At 35.8% G+C, this 18293-nt stretch overlaps 2 protein-coding genes across 2 annotated transcripts; both read left to right on the top strand.

Annotated features, from left to right (window-relative positions):
* Nucleotides 1–3151: 3151 nt before the first annotated feature.
* On the top strand, nucleotides 3152–3460 carry LOC122013835 (ethylene-responsive transcription factor 3-like). Its single transcript, XM_042570056.1, has one exon. The coding sequence runs from the start codon at nucleotides 3152–3154 to the stop codon at nucleotides 3458–3460; it is 309 nt and encodes a 102-aa protein (XP_042425990.1).
* A 2982-nt stretch (nucleotides 3461–6442) lies between these two features.
* Nucleotides 6443–6899, top strand: LOC122017589 (WAT1-related protein At4g30420-like). Its single transcript, XM_042575237.1, has 2 exons — nucleotides 6443–6582; nucleotides 6669–6899. Exons 1-2 carry the CDS (start codon nucleotides 6458–6460, stop codon nucleotides 6826–6828), a joined length of 285 nt encoding a protein of 94 aa, XP_042431171.1. The 5' UTR covers nucleotides 6443–6457; the 3' UTR covers nucleotides 6829–6899.
* The last annotated feature ends 11394 nt before the right edge of the window (nucleotides 6900–18293 follow it).

The following is an 18293-nucleotide window of genomic DNA, read 5'->3' as shown; positions in this document are numbered from 1 at the left end:
TGATAAACTAATGAAGAAATGGATGATATGTGAATTTCCAAGTCTTATTTGGAGATACATACTTGGTGACCAGGTAAATACTCACAATTAGATATTGGTATGACCAGTAGTAATGAAGCATCACTTTTCTGGCTAGATTGGTTTGACCGAATTCTTTCCACGATGGCATTAGAAATTTAAGATATGCAGTTATGAGGTCAACTCAGCTTTCCTAAGCTTTTCTGAGGTTAGCTAAAGTTGCAGTACTAACAAAGCCTTGCATCTTTACTAGTGGGAAAGAAATTGCTCCACTAAGTCCTTATTGTGTGTCTGACAAGCAATTCAGATTGTTTTGACACATTTCAGAGATCTACATAAGCAATAATATTTTGTTGCAAGACATAATACCTCAAATAATGAACGATTGGTAATAGAAACACTAGTAATATTAACACAAATGCATGAACATGATGTTGCTATTTTCAGTACTGATTGTAATACTGAGCCATCTGTAATTTTTTTACAGAAGCAACTAGCATTTACAATTGCCCAAGTTATATTCTCATCAGAATTTGTTAATTTGCCAACTAGCTTTGCGTGCTGCAATAGTTTGAGTTTGGTTTGTGGTTCATGATGTAATCGGCGATCTCTTCCAATTAAGATAAGACATTGGGATAGTTACTCACATTGGTTGACTTTAGATTTTTGAGTTGACTGTAGTATTTTATAAATCACTTCAATTGTCAAGGTCATTTAGAATAGTTCTGACAAGGTCTTCACTATTATGTGCCTTCATATTGTTTGCTCTGAGTTAAAGATAGTTCTGACAAGGTCAGATGTGTAGATGCGGAGGATGTTGGCATTTACCATAGTGGCACAAGTTGGTGTTGTCCTAGATCAAATAATTCGGGGGAACTATTGACTAACACCATCAAACATATTTAAATTGATTATAATTGAATTATAATATGCTTCATTTCTGTGTTACTAGTATGTTCCAATTTACCTCTAGAAGTTTGTGAACTTCATAGAAAAATTGATTTTACATATGACTAGATTCAGAATTTAGAAATTCTGCAGATTTTTTTTTAAAAAAAAATGGTTAGGTGTCACTTTTTTTTCTCCCTGAAACTGACTTATGTATTTCTCCATGTTGGATAATATAAACCTTAAGAGTTGCATATTATGTATATCTTTTAGTAGGCCTCAAGTGAGATGGAATGAAGACAACTTGTATGAAATTGAAGCCAATAAACCAGTGAGGCAGAAAATAACTGAACCTAAAACACCTTATCATCCTATGGTTGAGGCTGATGGTAAGTCCGCAAATGTTAATTTATTCAAACAACTTGCACTTTGATCTAATATCTATTTAACAAGTTAAAGAGGGAATAAATAACTTTCAGATGCTTAAAACTCATTCATTGGTAATGCAGGTTGTTTATCGCCAAGAAGAACTTCGCAGGTCCAAATCATCCTCATCTTCTACTGCTTGCTGATTTTTTCCCCCTTTGATGAAGTGTCTTCTTTCTAATTACATGGCTCTAGAAGTTTTAAAACGGAATTATGGACCAGAAATTGATATATGGAGTGCTGGAGTTATACTCTATATCTTACTGTGTGGAGTTCCACCATTTTGGGCTGGTAAGCTTTCTATCAATAAATCCATTTTGCACACTTCATTATTTGTTCTACCACTTTCTACAAATAAGTTACTTATTATCTACTTGTGATAATGGAACCTATTATCTACTTTCTTGATAATGGAGTTCCACTTTCTTGATAATTTCCTATTTTAATCCATCTTACCTGTTTGTAAATGACATGTTAGTAACCCTGCAAAATATTAGTCTTCAAGATGCATTGGCTCTTCTCATTACATTTTAGTTCAAAATGCATGGTTTTTTTTTTTGCTTGATTTAAAGTTCAAGATGCACGGAACTTTTCTCCCCGAGAAAGCAGAGTGAAATTTTCATTATATTGCTATGGTGAATTATTAGTTAACTGTGGTACATGTTTGATGGAAAAGGAGATGTAATGGAGACTTAAGTCACTAATCAGCTGTAAGATTCTGGAGATCAGTATAGTAATGGCAACTTCTCAGTTGGCATGCTTTGGAAGTTAAAGAGCGGATCTGCCTTGGCACAGTGCTCTTGTGGAGCTCTTTTGCGCTAGTTAAAGTTAAAATTCTAGTATGGTTAATACTTAGAGATAAGCTGAACATAATGTCAAACTTGAGGAAGCATGGACTTTTTGGATTTTTCGTGTCCCTTATGTGCTGGAGGAGTGGAGGAAACAAGCAGATATTTTTTTGATTGTGTATTATCTGTGTGATTGGATGATAGCATCTATGCTTGGGTTCTTTATTGATTGGGATGGTAAATTTAAAAAGGAAAAATGGATGGATGCCTGCAGGACTCTCATAGGTAAAAAGCTTTGAATCTTCAATACAATCACTAAAAGCCTCGCTGTATCGAATCTGGCTTGTTTTCTACCTAGTTATTTTCTAAGATGTGTAGCCAAATCTTGAGTATTTGGTGTGCTCTTGGGAGACCTATTATGCATATGGAGGACTAGAGCACCAAGGTCTGCTTTACCTGCATTCATATTACTCTCAAGATAATGGAACCTATTATCTACTTGTTTATTTCTTCACTTTGATTATCATTTGTCATTGGACTGTTAATCTCTTTTTGATTTTGTGGATAACTTTGCTGCAAACTATGCTCTGAAGAGAGTTTATTATGTCAACTATGCATTGGGGATATCTGGACGCACTACAACAAAATCGCTCATAGACATCAGTGGAACAACAACAGTTTTAAGCAAAAACCGATGTCTTTGAGTATTTTACACCGGTTTTTCCAAAAACCGGTGTCTATGAGCGCAGATTTTCGCTAATAGACATCGGTTTTTTTAGCCGATGTCTATGAGCGCCTTTTTTTCATTAATAGACATCGATTTTAACCGCGGTTTTTAAAACCGGTGTCTATGAACCAAAATTCTGGCGGACTTTTTTAGCGCCCTTTCTTTTGGGTTTCTCCTCGCCTTGGATGAAGCAACCAGCCAATTTATCTCCTCGCCTTGGGTTTCTCCTCTTCCTTTGATCCCATTTCTCGCTCCCTCTTCCCCCTTCTTTTGTTCCTTTTCATTCCGTCGATCTGTTGGCCAGATGAAGAAAGGCCGAGTTCTAGTGGAGCCGGCGGCAGCAGTAGCGGAGACGCGGTTCCGCGGCGTGCGGAAGCGGCCGTGGGGGCGGTTCGCGACCGAGATCAGGGACCCCTGGAAGAAGGTCAGGGTGTGGCTTGGAACCTTCGACTCGGCCGAGGCTGCCGCTCTGGCCTACGACTCCGCCGCTCGCGCGTTCCGTGGTTCCAAGGCCAAGACCAACTTTCCCATAGCCGCCGCCGCCGCTGCGTCTCCCACCCCTACTCCTGCATTCCGCTGCCCTCCCTTCGCTGACCCAACCCTAGGGTTTTGATAAGATACAAATTGGAATTAAGCCGACCCACCTCATTCTACGCACTCATCACCGAGAGGTCCGAGACCTTGCAACAGCGGCATCGTCGTCTGCAAATCTCGAAGCGAAGATGAAAATTGTGGCGGCTTATCTCCTGGTCGTCCTCGGCGGCAACCCCAACCCCTCCGCCGATGATATCAGATCCATCCTTGAATCAGGTCGAACTCTCTTCCCTCTCATATTTATCTTGGTTTCATTTCGGTGATCCTTGTTTCTTGCTTGTAGTGGGCTTCTTTGTTTCATGGCTGATGATGTGAGGCCGAAATAGGTAAACTGGTCGTGCACGCAGTTCTACTTAATTGGCTCTCCTAGATGGTACGGAATCGTGGAACATATCTATTGACTATTGGGTCGAAGATTTGAGATGGCAGTTTTGAGTAGTGTGGAGTAGGGATATGAAATAGGAAAGCAAGCATATGAAATCGAAAAGCGATCACTGATAAAGAAATGACTTTAGCTGCTAAAGTGCATCTTTTGATTGAAGGAGACCAGATGTACCGCTTTGTGCTTTTGTTGCACTATACTGCACCAAGTGCTATATTGTTGGGAGCCATTTCTAGCTTGAGGAATTATGGTGTGAAAGAAGCTTCGGCATATTCTTGTTCTGGCAGCATACGTGTGCTGTGGTGTCTCTGACATTCTATATTGCCATCTACTTCAAGCTTCTGTCCTATGTTTAAGATCTGGTCCTTCTATTTCATTTTCCTAAAAGATGCTTGCCAAACATATGTCAAACAACTCTTGGTATGTTAATCTGTGATCCAAAATTAATAGTAGTTGGATTGAATCAGTAGTATTTTGCGAGTTATGCAGGACTTCCAATTTTGGATTGATCCCTCTGTGAATTGTTAGATGACAACCTCTTGTACCTGAAGAATTGCTTTACAAAATTCTTGTTTGTTATCCCCTTAAGATTTTCTTCTATATGACATGGCTTACTCTTTTAGTATTTCTTCAAGTGTCCCTATATACAGAAAGTGGTATATATATGATGTGATGATTTTGCATTTCGGTGATCCTGGTCGTCCTCTCATATTTTTTCTAATAACCTTTTTTTACTTGGGATAGTATAATTATTAATATTTCATTTTGATATGGTCATAAATAGATACACAATTTGAAAAATAGAGTTCTACTCCATAAGTCGAGATTGGGTTTAGCTAGTCCTCCTGACGTGCACTCCTCTGGTGCTAAAGTTGGCCAGGGAGAGAAACCATTGCAGCAGGTACATGATAATATGGTCAACTTTATTCTTCTGATAATTAGATGAGTGTTGAAACCATTCAGTAAGACCTTCATTTGCTCATGCATCATCATCTTTAGGATGATGCAGCTTCAGTCAAACAAAGACGGCCTGCACTTACTTTTAATCACTGTTACCTAATCATGGCAGGTTATGTGCCAATGCTTAAACTTTTATTAGCTATATTTGATAGTGAAGGATTTTATCTGTTACTTGTTCCCAGATGTATCACTATTTTTACATATTACAATTATGTTTGCATGGGTGCACTCTATTCTTGCATTTCCATTCTCTGTACTAATGGTTACATGAGATTTCTCCAATCTGCATATAGATTAAACTATATTTGTGTATGTAAGTGTACTTTGTAGAATATGTAGCAGTCTTACTTTCTTCTGGTTGTCTCTTTAACCAATTGATTCTCTTTTGCTTCTTAACTGTGCATGTTTATCCTCAACAAACATTAAAAAGGCACGTCTATTTGCTAAAGTCAAATGTCATAAATTCAATGTAGCCTCATTCATTTTCTTTTTTAGTATAGAAAGTAATATATGCTCTTGATCACAGACTTAAACAGGAAAATCACTCTGTGATTTGTTTTGCTGAATAGTTAAGTCTCAATCATTAGCCAACACCAGGGAGCAGAACTACCCAAGACTAGTAGTTAATGCTCTAGATATTTCCATGGGGAATTGTGCTATAACATGTTTTGGTATTGAGGGTTTTAGTCGTAAAAGGAGTACCATGAGATCAAATTGCATTGGAAAATGCAATTTCCTTAAAAAAAAGTTAGTTAAATATTTATGTTTGATACAAATGAATAACCTTATTTGTGACAGAATTGAAATTCTCCTCTTTTTATCAGTAAAGTTTGATTTCTAGCTATACAATAAACACTTGCCTCACACTGCTTGTTCAATTTTCTTGCACGGAGAAGTATATTCACTAATATGAGGTCCTGGCAGAGGAAACCTTAGGTGGAATAGGTTATTCTTTGCTTTTAAATAATTGCCATTAAAACCACATGAGGATCTTACCTCTTGTTGATATTGTTGGATTTCCTTTTGCTCAACCATTTGGTTTGTGCCTTTCTTCATGCTAGTTTTTTCTAGCTATGTGTTGTTATTATGCAAGTTGTATCTCATGTATTAATATCCTTCTATAATGAACAAATGAATTACTTGGCAATGCTTTTCAGCCTAATTTTTCCTATCAATGTAGCTGCAATTTATACAGTTTGTGGACAATTTTTTTTTTCTTGTTCAGGGCATGGAACTGTATCCTCGTATCGGCAAAAACTTTGACATCAAGGTTTTTACAAACTGCCGATTTGGTATGATGTCCTGGGCTGTTCTTGCCGTCACATATTGCATCAAACAGGTCAATTTTATCTTTACATCTGTTCTTTGAGCTGTTGATAAATATAGCATATGATGTCCCAGTTCGCGTATGCTGGATCCAGCATCCTCGGCAAGCTTGCATTAGGACAAGGACTAAGTGCACTTGTCTTCGTAGTGTACAGGCACCTTATTGCCATGCTCATCTTGGCTCCTCTTGCTTATGTGCTCGAAAGGTTCAAGGAGCATGTCTCATTAGAATTGTTGAGAATAAGATATATGACTACAAATTGAATGTTTTTAAACTCATCTCATGGTTGTAGGAATCGAAGACCCAACTTCTCATTTGGTGTCATTCTAAAAATATTCATTCTTGCTATGTTGGGTATAACAATTCAGCAAAATGTATACTACGTTGGACTCCATCTCATTTCTCCAACTGTTGCCAGTGCCTTGGGCAATGTCATTCCTGCTTTTACTTTCTTATTGGCAATTGTACTGAGGTTGATTCAGATATTAATTCCAAGTAATTTTACAGTGAATTTAGTTCATTCAAATATCATTCTATATTTGGTCTTTTTTTGCTCAGGATGGAAAAGCTCAACTTGAAGACTGTAAGAGGGAGGGCCAAGCTTGCAGGGGCCATCTTCTGCATCACTGGTTCCCTGATCTTCACATTTTGGAAAGGTCATTTTGTTGGGGGCCTTTGTTACTTCACCTATGATCCAACTTCATTTCGAAAGTCCTGAGAAAGGCGATGTCTGGCTTAAAGGCTCTGCTCTTATGCTATTCGGCTATTTTGCATGCAGTGTATCACTTGTTCTTCAAGTATTGCGTCAATGGTGTCCCTTGTGTTGTCACATGTATCGCTTTTGATGTAAAAAGAATGTTTGGGTATTTTATGGATATTGTTGTAAGAAGATTATTTATATAATTTGTGAATATTTGTGTATTTTATGGATATTATTGAATGAAGAATATTTGTACAATTTGTGAATATTTGTGTTTTTTTTTTTGTTATTGTCGGTTTTAAAATCAAATCTGTGCTGTTAAAATATATACATATTACATCGGTTTTCCACCGATGTAAAACCGGTGTTATAAAGTAATATTACATCGGTTTTACACCGTTGATGAAACGGTGTCGTTAAGTGATACTACACCGGTTAATAACCGATTCAAAGACCGGTGTCGTTAAGTGATACTACACCGGTTTTAACCCGATGTCTAAAATGACAGACTTTTAACATCGGCTTCATAGACATCGGTCGAAAATCAAATAGACACCGGTGGAAAACCGATGTCTATGAGCAATTTTGTTGTAGTGACGCAGGAAACCTTGTTGGCATCTATTATGAAAAAAGTCAACTTGACATGGCAATTCTGCATTACAAGCAAGCTATCAACTGTGATTCTACCTTTATTGAAGCTTACAATAATCTGGTAAGTTGATAATGGTCTAATATGTCAAAATGTGGTATCCTTCTTGATGGTGAGCCAGGTTAGTTAATGATCGACTTTCTTGCACATTAAAAGGGGAATGATCTCAAAGACGCTGGACATTATAGGGTGACTTTTTAATTTGGATATTTTTATTCTCTTAAGTTTTTTTTCCTTGTTGAATAACTTCATTTTAATAATTTTTCCCAAGTCATCCTTTGCTTTACAACCTAACCATCCACAAGCATTGTCAAGCCTTGGCAACATATACATGGATTGGTAAGCTTTAGAAATGTTTGATGACAACTGTGCGGATACTTTATTTTTGTTTCTTAATGAAACTTCTCTTCATGCATGAAGTACATAGAATATCATTGATAAAGCTGCAGGTTGTCAAAAAAGACTATCGGTAATTAGGAAGCTAATTTCAAAATTTTCACATTTGCATACTTCACTGGTGAGCTGATCATATCAATATTTCCTAGTTGTCAAAGCAATATTCACAAATTACAATTACAATTGAAATTGCTAGGGTTGTAAATGAGCTACACCGATGTTCAAGCTTGTTTATTAGAAAACAAACTAGTGTATTGTCGAACCAACCCCAAGATGTTACTGAGAGCAACTAGAGAAAACATTTTACTTGATCCAATAACTGAGACTTGTATCAATTACTCAATTTTCACATTTTCTAGATAATTTAAACTTTAAAATAACAACATACACAAATACTATCAGAAATATATAAATGTATTATATTCTACATACATTTAAATAGCAAAACTAAAGAAAAAGGATCATAAACAAACCTTAGAGAAAGCCAGACTACTAGCTTTAAAGCATGCCCATTTATGTTATTGAACTTACAACAAATGTTCAAGCATTTAAGCTTGTTTATTTTATATATGTTTTTTTTTCATGCTGAATGAACACAAATGAACACTTGTCAGGCTGAGTATCTAGCTTGTTCACAAACATTCTGTTCATTTACATCCTTGAAAATTGCTTTAACATGTGAATATATTTCCTTGAAGATATTAGCTAAGTTACTTGTTAGTGGACAGTGGACACTATCAGTTAGCATTTCTCAGCAATATGGACATGTGATTACAGCCATGCTACATTCTGCTAAAAATACATATCACGTTACATGTTTTTTACACTACCACGGGGCCGAATTTCATTATAAAGTTGACTTAGTATAGATGATTCATTTAAGATGTAATCTAATGATTGATTTTATAGTAGATGAAAAGATAATCCACTATAAAGTTTATCTGTAAATATATTCTATGTAAACATAAAACAAAAGATATCCAATGATCTTCTTCTCTGCATCTCGAGAAGTTCTAACAATAGCAACTAGGGGGCTTAGAAATCACAATGAAGTTCTTCTGGTTGGTAGCAGAAATCACAGAAAATAAGGGGCTTAGTGCAAGATATTCAGGATACCAAGATGACATCAGAGGTAGTACAATAAATAGTAGATCTCTTCATCAGAGGTAGCTTTGTTCTTCTATGCTTCCTTCACTGGATTTGTTGTGTAGTCATATTTCTTTGTTCAACCATTATTATGCCTAGTAATTTGTTGTATGATGCTGTCGGTATTCTATTTTAAAAACTCAGTATTCTATTTTATTTGATACATGTACACATTTGTTTTAGTTATTTGACATATGGTGGATTTATGTGTTTTTACAGTTTACAAATCTCAAGTACTCCAGAGTTGAAATTGATGAAGTGCGGTTCGAGTGGGCTGAATGCATGCTAGATTACATTTGAAGTGCGGTTCTACCTTGATGTGTTAAAAGAATGTTCTACCTTGATTTTGATATCTATTAGCTAGCTTTTGATGTAAAAAGAATGTTTGGGTATTTTATGGATATTGTTGTAAGAAGATTATTTATATAATTTGTGAATATTTGTGTATTTTATGGATATTATTGAATGAAGAATATTTGTACAATTTGTGAATATTTGTGTATTTTTTTTTGTTATTGTCGGTTTTAAAATCAAATCTGTGCTGTTAAAAAATATACATATTACATCGGTTTTCCACCGATGTAAAACTGGTGTTATAAAGTAATATTACATCGGTCATTTACCGCTGCCAAAACTGGTGTTATTAACATACAATATTACATCGGTTTTACACCGTTGATGAAACGGTGTCGTTAAGTGATACTACACCGGTTAATAACCGATTCGAAGACCGGTGTCGTTAAGTGATACTACATCGGTTTTAACGCGATGTCTAAAATGACAGACTTTTAACATCGGCTTCATAGACATCGGTCGAAAATCAAATAGACACCGGTGGAAAACCGATGTCTATGAAGGTTTTTGTTGTAGTGATATAATCTCTAGTGCCTCTAAGGTACTTCAATATATGCTTTACCGCAGAACAATGTCCTTGTCCAGGTTACTTTGATGTCTGCTAACCATGCCCACGCCAAAACAGATATCCAGTCTCATACACAGCATTGCATACATTAGGCTTCCCACAGCCGAAGCATAATGAACTGCCTTCATGTCCTTTATCTCCTTTAATGTCTTCGAAGACATCTCTTTAGATAAAGCTACTCCATGCCTAAAAGGTAAGAAACCTTTCTTGGAGTTCTGCATGCTAAACGAGCAAGGATTGTATGAAGCTCGGGATAAGCACAACATTCTTTTCTTGTGATCCCTTATGTCTTTGATCCCAAGAATGTGTGCACATTCTCCTAAGTTCTTCATATCGAATTGTTTGGACAACCATACCCTTACTTCTGACAACACTTTGATATTGTTTCCAACTACCAAAAATGTTATCATACCACCATGTTTCCATCACACTTCTTGTATACACAAGACTCATTCGATTATTAAATAAATCCATAGGTCCGGATTACTTTATTAAATCGAATGTTCCAAGACCTTGAAGATTTACATCAGTCCATAGACTGATTGAGCTTACATACTAGATGCTCTTTGCCCTTTGCAATGAACCTCTCTGGTTGCTTTATATGGATGCATTCTTCAAGACTTCCATAAAGGAAAGCTGTCTTGTCATCCACTTGCAAAATCTCATAATAGATAAAAGAATCCGGATAGACTTAAGCATGGCTACCGGTAAAAAGTTTCCTTTTTCCAACAAGCCTTGCTTTGAAAATTTTTACCTTCCTGTCTATCCCTCTTTTCCTATTGTAGACTTATTTTCACTTAATGGCTTTTACACCATTTGGTGATTCTACAAACTCCTAGACTTTATTAGAATACATATATTCTAATTCTGTATTCATTGCTTTTTGCAAAGATGCTGTATTTTTATCTTGGAGTGCTTCGTCTTATGTCTGGGGATCAGGTTCATATTTACTCGATATCAAGTTCGAAGATTCTCCCAAAAACATGAATCTCTCAAGTTGCCTCACAACCCTCCCACTACGATGAGACACTGTTTGTGTATCAATTGTGATACATGTTGCAGTTTATTGTGATATTTCATCTTGTACAGTTGGTACTAGATTAGACATATCCTTTATTATTTTCTTAAGAACAAATTTACTTATGGGCTTATGGTTCATAGTATAGTCCTTTTCTAAAATCGAGCATTGGTGCCAATAATGACCTTCCGATTTTAAGGACTACAAACCTCTTTTCGTTTTTCTAGGATAACTCACAAACAAGTGAACTCATGTCCAACTTTTCAGTGTATCTCACGTGCTAGACCACCCAAATCCGAATATGCTTTAGACTAGACTTACACCCATTCTGCAATTCTGTGGGAATAGAGAGTTCTGACTTAGAAGGTACTATGTTCACTTCCGTTTTCAGTGTATATCCTTAAAACGAATTTGATAATTTTCTAAATAACTCATCATCATTCTAATTATTCCATAAGAGCCTTATACCTTCTTTCTACTACACCATTCTGTTGGGATGTACCAAGTGCAGTTAGTTGGGATTGAATCCCTACTTCTGATAAGTGACTTCTAAATTCTCCCAAGAGGTATTTGCTACTACGATCTCACCGTAGTGTCTCGATATTTTTACTTTGACATTTCTCCGCATCAGCCTCGTACTCTTTGAACTAATCAAAGCACTTAGACTTGCGGTGTATCAAGTAAATCTATCTATGTCTCGAATAGTTGTCTATAAAATAGATAAACTATTCGAAACTACCTCTTGTCTGGATAGTCATAGGACCACACAAATCAGAATGAACCAATTCCATTATATCTTTGGCTCCATATCCCTTAGACTTAAAAGCTTCTCGGTTATTTTTCCTTCCAAGTAAGACTCTCAGGTTGGAAAGATTTCCACTACCAATGAACCAAAGAGTTCATTGATTACCAATGAATCCTACTCAAGTTAATATAACCTAGCCTTAGATGCCAAAGATATAATTGGTTCATTTCCGAAGGTTGCTTTCTCTTAAAGTTAGAAGATGTGTTATTTATTGCATCGTGAGAGTTATTGGATTTATAAATTGTCAACCAATGTACCGAAACAGATAATTTTCCTATTTTTCTTGATAACAAGTTTGTTATCAAAATAGACAGAATATCTATTCTTTGATGGTTTAGAAACCGAAATCAAATTCTTTCTAAACTTGGTATATATAGACAATTTCTCAAAATTCAATTTTATTCCTATCATAGGATTAACATCTCCCACTGCAACAGCTGCTACTTTTGCAGTAGTGCCCATATAGACGATGATTTCTCTTCATATAGTTGTCGGGTTTCCTGGAGCCCTTGCAATGAATTGCAGACATGATAGTGGCTCCCGTATCTACTCACCAGGTACCGGTAGATAACACCACTAAATATGTTTCAACAACTAATGAACCAAATACACCTATATTGTTCTTAGTTCTAAGAGGATAGTCTACCTTAATGTCCAAGTCTTATTTCCAATCATAATAATTGGGACAATTAAGTCTATTCTATAGTATAACAACTAGGGGATTGACTAACATTTGCAAACCTAAGAATCACAAAAATATTTGATCAAGACCAACATCTCAAAATCCCCATGAATTTTGTATGCCACGATAGTGTGGACGTATACAAATTCTAAAAGGAGATTTTATCCATTAATTTTTATTATCTTGTCAACCTATGACAAATAAAATTAATAGTTGGTCTGTCTTTGATCAAATATTTGGTCAAGACTCTAAATTTAAAATAATATTGATTCCTCAAACAATACTATTTAAATTTACCAACACCTCAAAACACTGTGAATTTTGCATGCCACATTAGTGTAGACGTATACAAAATCAACATTTGTAAGAGGAGGGTTTTACCCATTAACTATCTTGTCAACCTAACTTTGTGACAAATAAAATTATCCCAAACACCGTTAATTTTGTATGCCACGTTAATGTGGACGTATACAAAATCAATCATTTGTAAGAGGGGTTTTAACCCATTAATTTTATTATCTTGTCACCCTAGTTTTATGACAAATTAATAGTTGGTTTCCCTTTGGTCACACAAGTAATAGCAGTGACTCCGTTGGGGAGGATACTATTAAATGTGTCTAAGTATATACCATTACTTGATATTTAGTCCATTAAATAGAATTGTGCCCCTTCAGTTGGAGAAGATCACACACATCCTAAATAATTTCCTATAACCATCCATAAAGGAAGTTTGATCTAGTGATCCGCAAACAAACCCATCCGTTGTGGAGGGAGGCACTCAGAGCCAACACGTAAGCTTGTTGCATCACTTACAAACCAGTAATGGAGACCGTGGGATTTATATACTAATCTCTCTCCCACTTAGTTATTTATGGTGAGGAATTTTAACCTATGCTAGCATACATTACATGCACACACACATCACAGTAAATAAAAGCAATAAATATGGAAATTATTTTTCCAACTATTATGGCATTTTCTATCACTGTCTTCCGTGTGCTCCAACCCTAGCTGCTGTCATCTTTAGCCATCGCCATCGGGTCAAGTTGTCACATCCATCTTGCTTCTTATTCCGCTACGCCTCTGATGCTCCAAAAGTACCACGCATCGCAAGAATCCGATCCGCAACAAAAATAGAATTTTACATATATCGATCCTATATTTCACTAGGGAATGTACATGTAATCTAGATCGAAAATAAAATTCTAAAAAAAAAACTAGGGCTAATACAGCTCCTGCTGTATTAGTTACATACAATCATGCACACACAAAATAATGCCCTTGACATGTCCAAGGGTCCAATCACACACAACATCTATAAGCCATAATAGTTGGAGTCTGCAACCACAAAGTTAGCACATCCTACTATTATCCTGCCTAAATTATATATGGCATGTGTATAACCTAATTTGAAAACCAAACACACAGAGGCAAACCCTAGCTCTGATACCAATTGTTGGTTAGTCCTAGGAAAACGTACCGGTTCTACTGTACAAAAATTTTTTGTACAAGTGTCGAACCTTTCCTTAAATAACCTATTGTGTTCTTTAGAAGTTAAATTAGGAATCGCAGACGGAACTTAACATCATTGATTCCAAATTTAACTTATCTGTTCTTAATGGTTTAGATTTGAATCGCAAGCGGAACTTAACACTATTGATTCAAATCAACCTAAGTTATTAATTCCATAAATATTAATTTCCCAAATTGACTTCCAGGACTGCATGGCGAGGCACATGACCTTCTTGGATATGGGAGCAACCACCACCGCCTAAGCAAAGCCTTTTAAGGAAAGCTAATATTTATTTCCTTAAATAACTCTAGGTTAACCAAAAAGAACAATCGAATCACAAATTCTAAAAAGAAGAAAACACAAACTCGAAAAAACTATTTCGAAAACTCTAGAATTATATGCCTCTTGTGTTTGATATTTCCATAAATAACTATACAAAGAAAACTAGTATGATGCGGAAAACAATTATTAGTTATACCTTTCTTTGTAAGCAAAAATAACCTCTTGATCTTCTACCGTATTCCTCTTCTTATCTCGGACGTTGTGTGGGCAACGATCTTCCGAGACGAGAACCACCAAGCTCCTTCTTCTCCAAGCTAGATTCGACCATCATTAATTCTCCATGAGAAGTAAAGTCCGGCCACCACCACCAAGCTCCAAGGGATGCTAGAAACGAAGCCTTCTTTCTCTCCTTCTTCTCCTAGCTAGAACCGGCCACCATAGACTTCCCTTAAGTTGATGCCGCAGGCCACAAAGGAGGAAGAGAAAAGAAGGAGAAGAGGAGACCCTAGGGCCTGTTAGAGTGTATACTGAAAGCCTAAGCTTTTGTAAACATTTATTTTGAATAAAGAATCACATTTGGTCAAATTATCTACATTTGTTTGTAGTTGTTCAATTAATTTATATTGTAGATAACATAGTATGTGGTGTCACATATAGAAGATGATGTTATCAGTACCTTATAAATTATAAACAGCAGCTCACGACCAAAATGGAAAGCAACAAACCATTGGAAGGTCGTAGTGTAATTAGGAATTAGTTTATCTTAACTATATAGTTACACTAGTACACTTAGAGTGTATTGAGTAGGACCATTAGAGGTCGTTTCTTTTATACTGACTTTATAAAGAAACAAAGACCTCAGTTATTATGGAAGTGTGTGCTCTTAATCCTAATATAATAACAAGCACATATATTTGATATTTATTTCTTTAATTTATCAATGGGTGAGATTTAGTTCGATAAATCAATAAGCCCGATAAGTTGGGAAATGATATCACTTATAGTGTGTATTATTGATTATAGAAGGAAACTGTGTCCTAGTAATCTAGGTTGATAATGCCCCCAAGATGAGCTCATAAGGATTGTCATGTTAAACCCTGCAGGTGGACTTAGTCCGACATGACGATAAGGTTGAGTGGTACTATTCTTGGATTAAGATATTAATTAAATGAGTTGTCAGTAACTCACTTAATTAGTGGACATTCGACATCTTAAACACAGGGAGACTAACACACTCATAATAAGAAGGAGCCAAAATATGTAATTTGGGATTGGTACGGTAGTTCAATAATAGTTTTCTAGTGGAATGAATTATTATTGATAAAATTAAGTTGTGTGTTCGGGGCGAACACGGGATGCTTAATTTTATCGGGAGACCAAATCTAATTCCTCCTCTCGGTCCCTATCGTAGCCTCTTATTTATAGAGTACTATACCCACCTTCGTACCCATGATGTAGGGGCCAGCCAAGCTAGCTTGTGGTTCAAGCTAGGGCCGGCCAAGCCTTGGTTCATGGGTGGCCGACCCTAGCTTGAGCTTAGGTGGCCGGCCCCCATTAAATTTAAAAGAATTTTAATTTTAAATTTTTCTTATGTGAAAGATATAATTTATTGGAGAGAATTAAAATTAAAATATCTCTTCTACAAAAGATTAAGAAAAGAGATTAGATCGCTTTCCTTATTTGTAGATAGGAAAGATATTTTATTTTCTCTTTGTAAATTATTCACATGTTGAAAAATTAAAATTATAGAAATTTATTTTTATCAACCATGAAGGGATTTTAAAGGGAAATTTTATTTTTTTAAATTTCTGAAGACAAATAAGGAATTTTGAATTGTTGATTAAAAGTTGTCTTGTTTGATCTCCATGAGGTGGCCGACCATTACAAGGTTAATTGGGAAATTTTATTTTATTTTTCTCAATTAATTCATGTCAAGGAAAGTTAAGGAAATTTTATTATAATTAAATTTCCTTATTTTCCAAAGCTAAGGAATATAAAAGAGGGGGTTGGGGTGTCTTCATGACACACAACTTTTATTATTCTTCTTCCTCTCTTCTTCCTTGGGGTGGCCGACCCCTTCAAGTTCTCTCTTCTCCTTGTTGTGGCCGAACCTTCTCTTCCTCTAGGAGATCAAGTGGTGGCCGGATTCAAGCTTGGAGAAGAAGGAGAGAAAGCTTTATCCCTTGGAGCATTGGTGGTGTTTTTCTCTTCATCCTTGGAGGAGCTATTGACTTGGCCGAACCTTGCAAGGGGGAGAAGAAGGTGTATTGGTGGTCCTCATCTTAGAAGATCGTTGCCCACACAACGTCCGAGGTTAGAAGAGGAATACGGTAGAAGATCAAGAGGGTTTTCTAAAAGGTATAACTAGTATTTTTCCTTTCCAGATCATACTAGTTATTTTTGGAAATAATACCAAATACAAGAGGCATACGATTCTAGTATTTCGAATTTGTTTTCGATGTTATGTTCTTTTGTTTTTTTTCTTTTCCTTGTGATTTGATTGTTCTTTTCGGTTGACCTAAAGTTATTTAAGGAAATTAAATATTAACTTTCCTTAAAAGGCTTTGTCTAGTCGGTGGTGGTTGTTCCCATATCCAAGAAGGTCATGTGCCTCGTCACGTCAGTACTGGGAGCCAATTTTGGAAAATAATATTTAATGAAATTAATAACATATGTGATTTGGATCGAACGTGTTAAGTTCTGCAGGAGATCCGAGTCTAAACCTAAAAGAACAAATAGATTAAACTTTGGATCAAACGTGTTAAGTTCCGCAGGTGATCCAAGTTTAATTTAAAAGAACACATGGTAGCTAGGTAAAGGTTCAGACCTTTGTACAAAATTTTTGTACAGTGGAACCATTAGGTTTACCGAGTAGCAACCAACAGGGCCGACCACACCAAGGAGGAAAAGAGAGAAAGAAAAGAATAGAGTCGTTAGCCATGAAGGCACCTCTACCCCCTCTTTTATAATCTTTGGTCCTGGCAAATAAGGAAATTTTAATAAAAACTTCCTTAATTCCTTTGCAATGAAAAATAAAAAATTATTTAATTAAAAATAATTTTCTTTTCTTAATATCAATGGTCGGCCACCTACAATCCCCAAATCAAGGAAAGTTTAATTCACACAAGAATTAAAACTTCCTAATTTGTTTCCGGAAATTTTACAAAAAATTTCTCCAATAATTTTTCCCTTCATGGTAGATTATAAAAAGGAAATTTTATAAATTAAAACTTTCTTTTAAACATGTGGATAAAAATAAAATTAAAATCTCTTTCAATCTACAAATAAGGAAAGATATCAAATCTTTTCTTAATCTTTTGTAGAAACTTATAAAAGATAATATTTAATTTTTAAACTCTCTTTTAAATCATGAACATGGTTAAAAAGGAAAGTTTTCTTAAAATTTAAAATCCACCTTTTAATCTACAAATAAGGAAAGATTTTAAATCTTTTCTTAAACTTTTGTAGAAAGCTATAAAAGGAAAGATTTAAATTTTAAACTCTCTTTTAAAACATGGAATCCACATAAGAAAACATTTATAAATAAAATCCTTTTTAATATGATGTGGCCGGCCACATCATGCTTGGACTCCAAGCATTGGCCAGCCACCAACTTGGCTCAACCTTTGGGTCTTGGCCGACCCTAGCTTGAGTTCCAAGTTAGCTTGACCGACCCCTATAGGTTAGGTAAGAAGGTGGGTATGTGGTGGGTATAAATCTCTATATACAAGAGGCTACGATAGGGATCGAGAGGAGGAATTGGTTTTGGTCTCCCGATGAAATTAAGCTTCCCGTGTTCGCCCCGAACACACAACTTAATTCCATCAATAATAATTCATTCCACTAAAGAACTATTATTGAACTACCGCACCAATCCCAAATTACATTTTTGGGCTCCTTCTTATTATGAGTGTGTTAGTCTCCCTGTGTTTAAGATGTCGAATGTCCACTAATTAAGTGAGTTACTGACAACTCATTTAATTAATATCTTAGTCCAAGAGTAGTACCACTCAACCTTATCGTCATGTCGGACTAAGTCCACCTGCAGGGTTTAACATGACAATCCTTAT

The sequence above is a fragment of the Zingiber officinale genome, chromosome 8B (assembly GCF_018446385.1).
Source record: "Zingiber officinale cultivar Zhangliang chromosome 8B, Zo_v1.1, whole genome shotgun sequence".
NCBI classification, from domain to species: domain Eukaryota; kingdom Viridiplantae; phylum Streptophyta; class Magnoliopsida; order Zingiberales; family Zingiberaceae; genus Zingiber; species Zingiber officinale.
Note: the sequence above shows the minus strand (reverse complement) of the source record. Positions and strands in the feature narration are given on the sequence as shown.

Coding starts and splice junctions, on each gene's coding strand:
- LOC122013835 (XM_042570056.1), top strand. CDS start 3,152: ATGAAGAAAGGCCGAGTTCTAGTGGAGCCGGCGGCAGCAGTAGCGGAG.
- LOC122017589 (XM_042575237.1), top strand. CDS start 6,458: ATGTTGGGTATAACAATTCAGCAAAATGTATACTACGTTGGACTCCAT. Junction 6,583..6,668: donor TTATTGGCAATTGTACTGAG/GTTGATTCAGAT, acceptor TTTTTTGCTCAG/GATGGAAAAGCTCAACTTGA.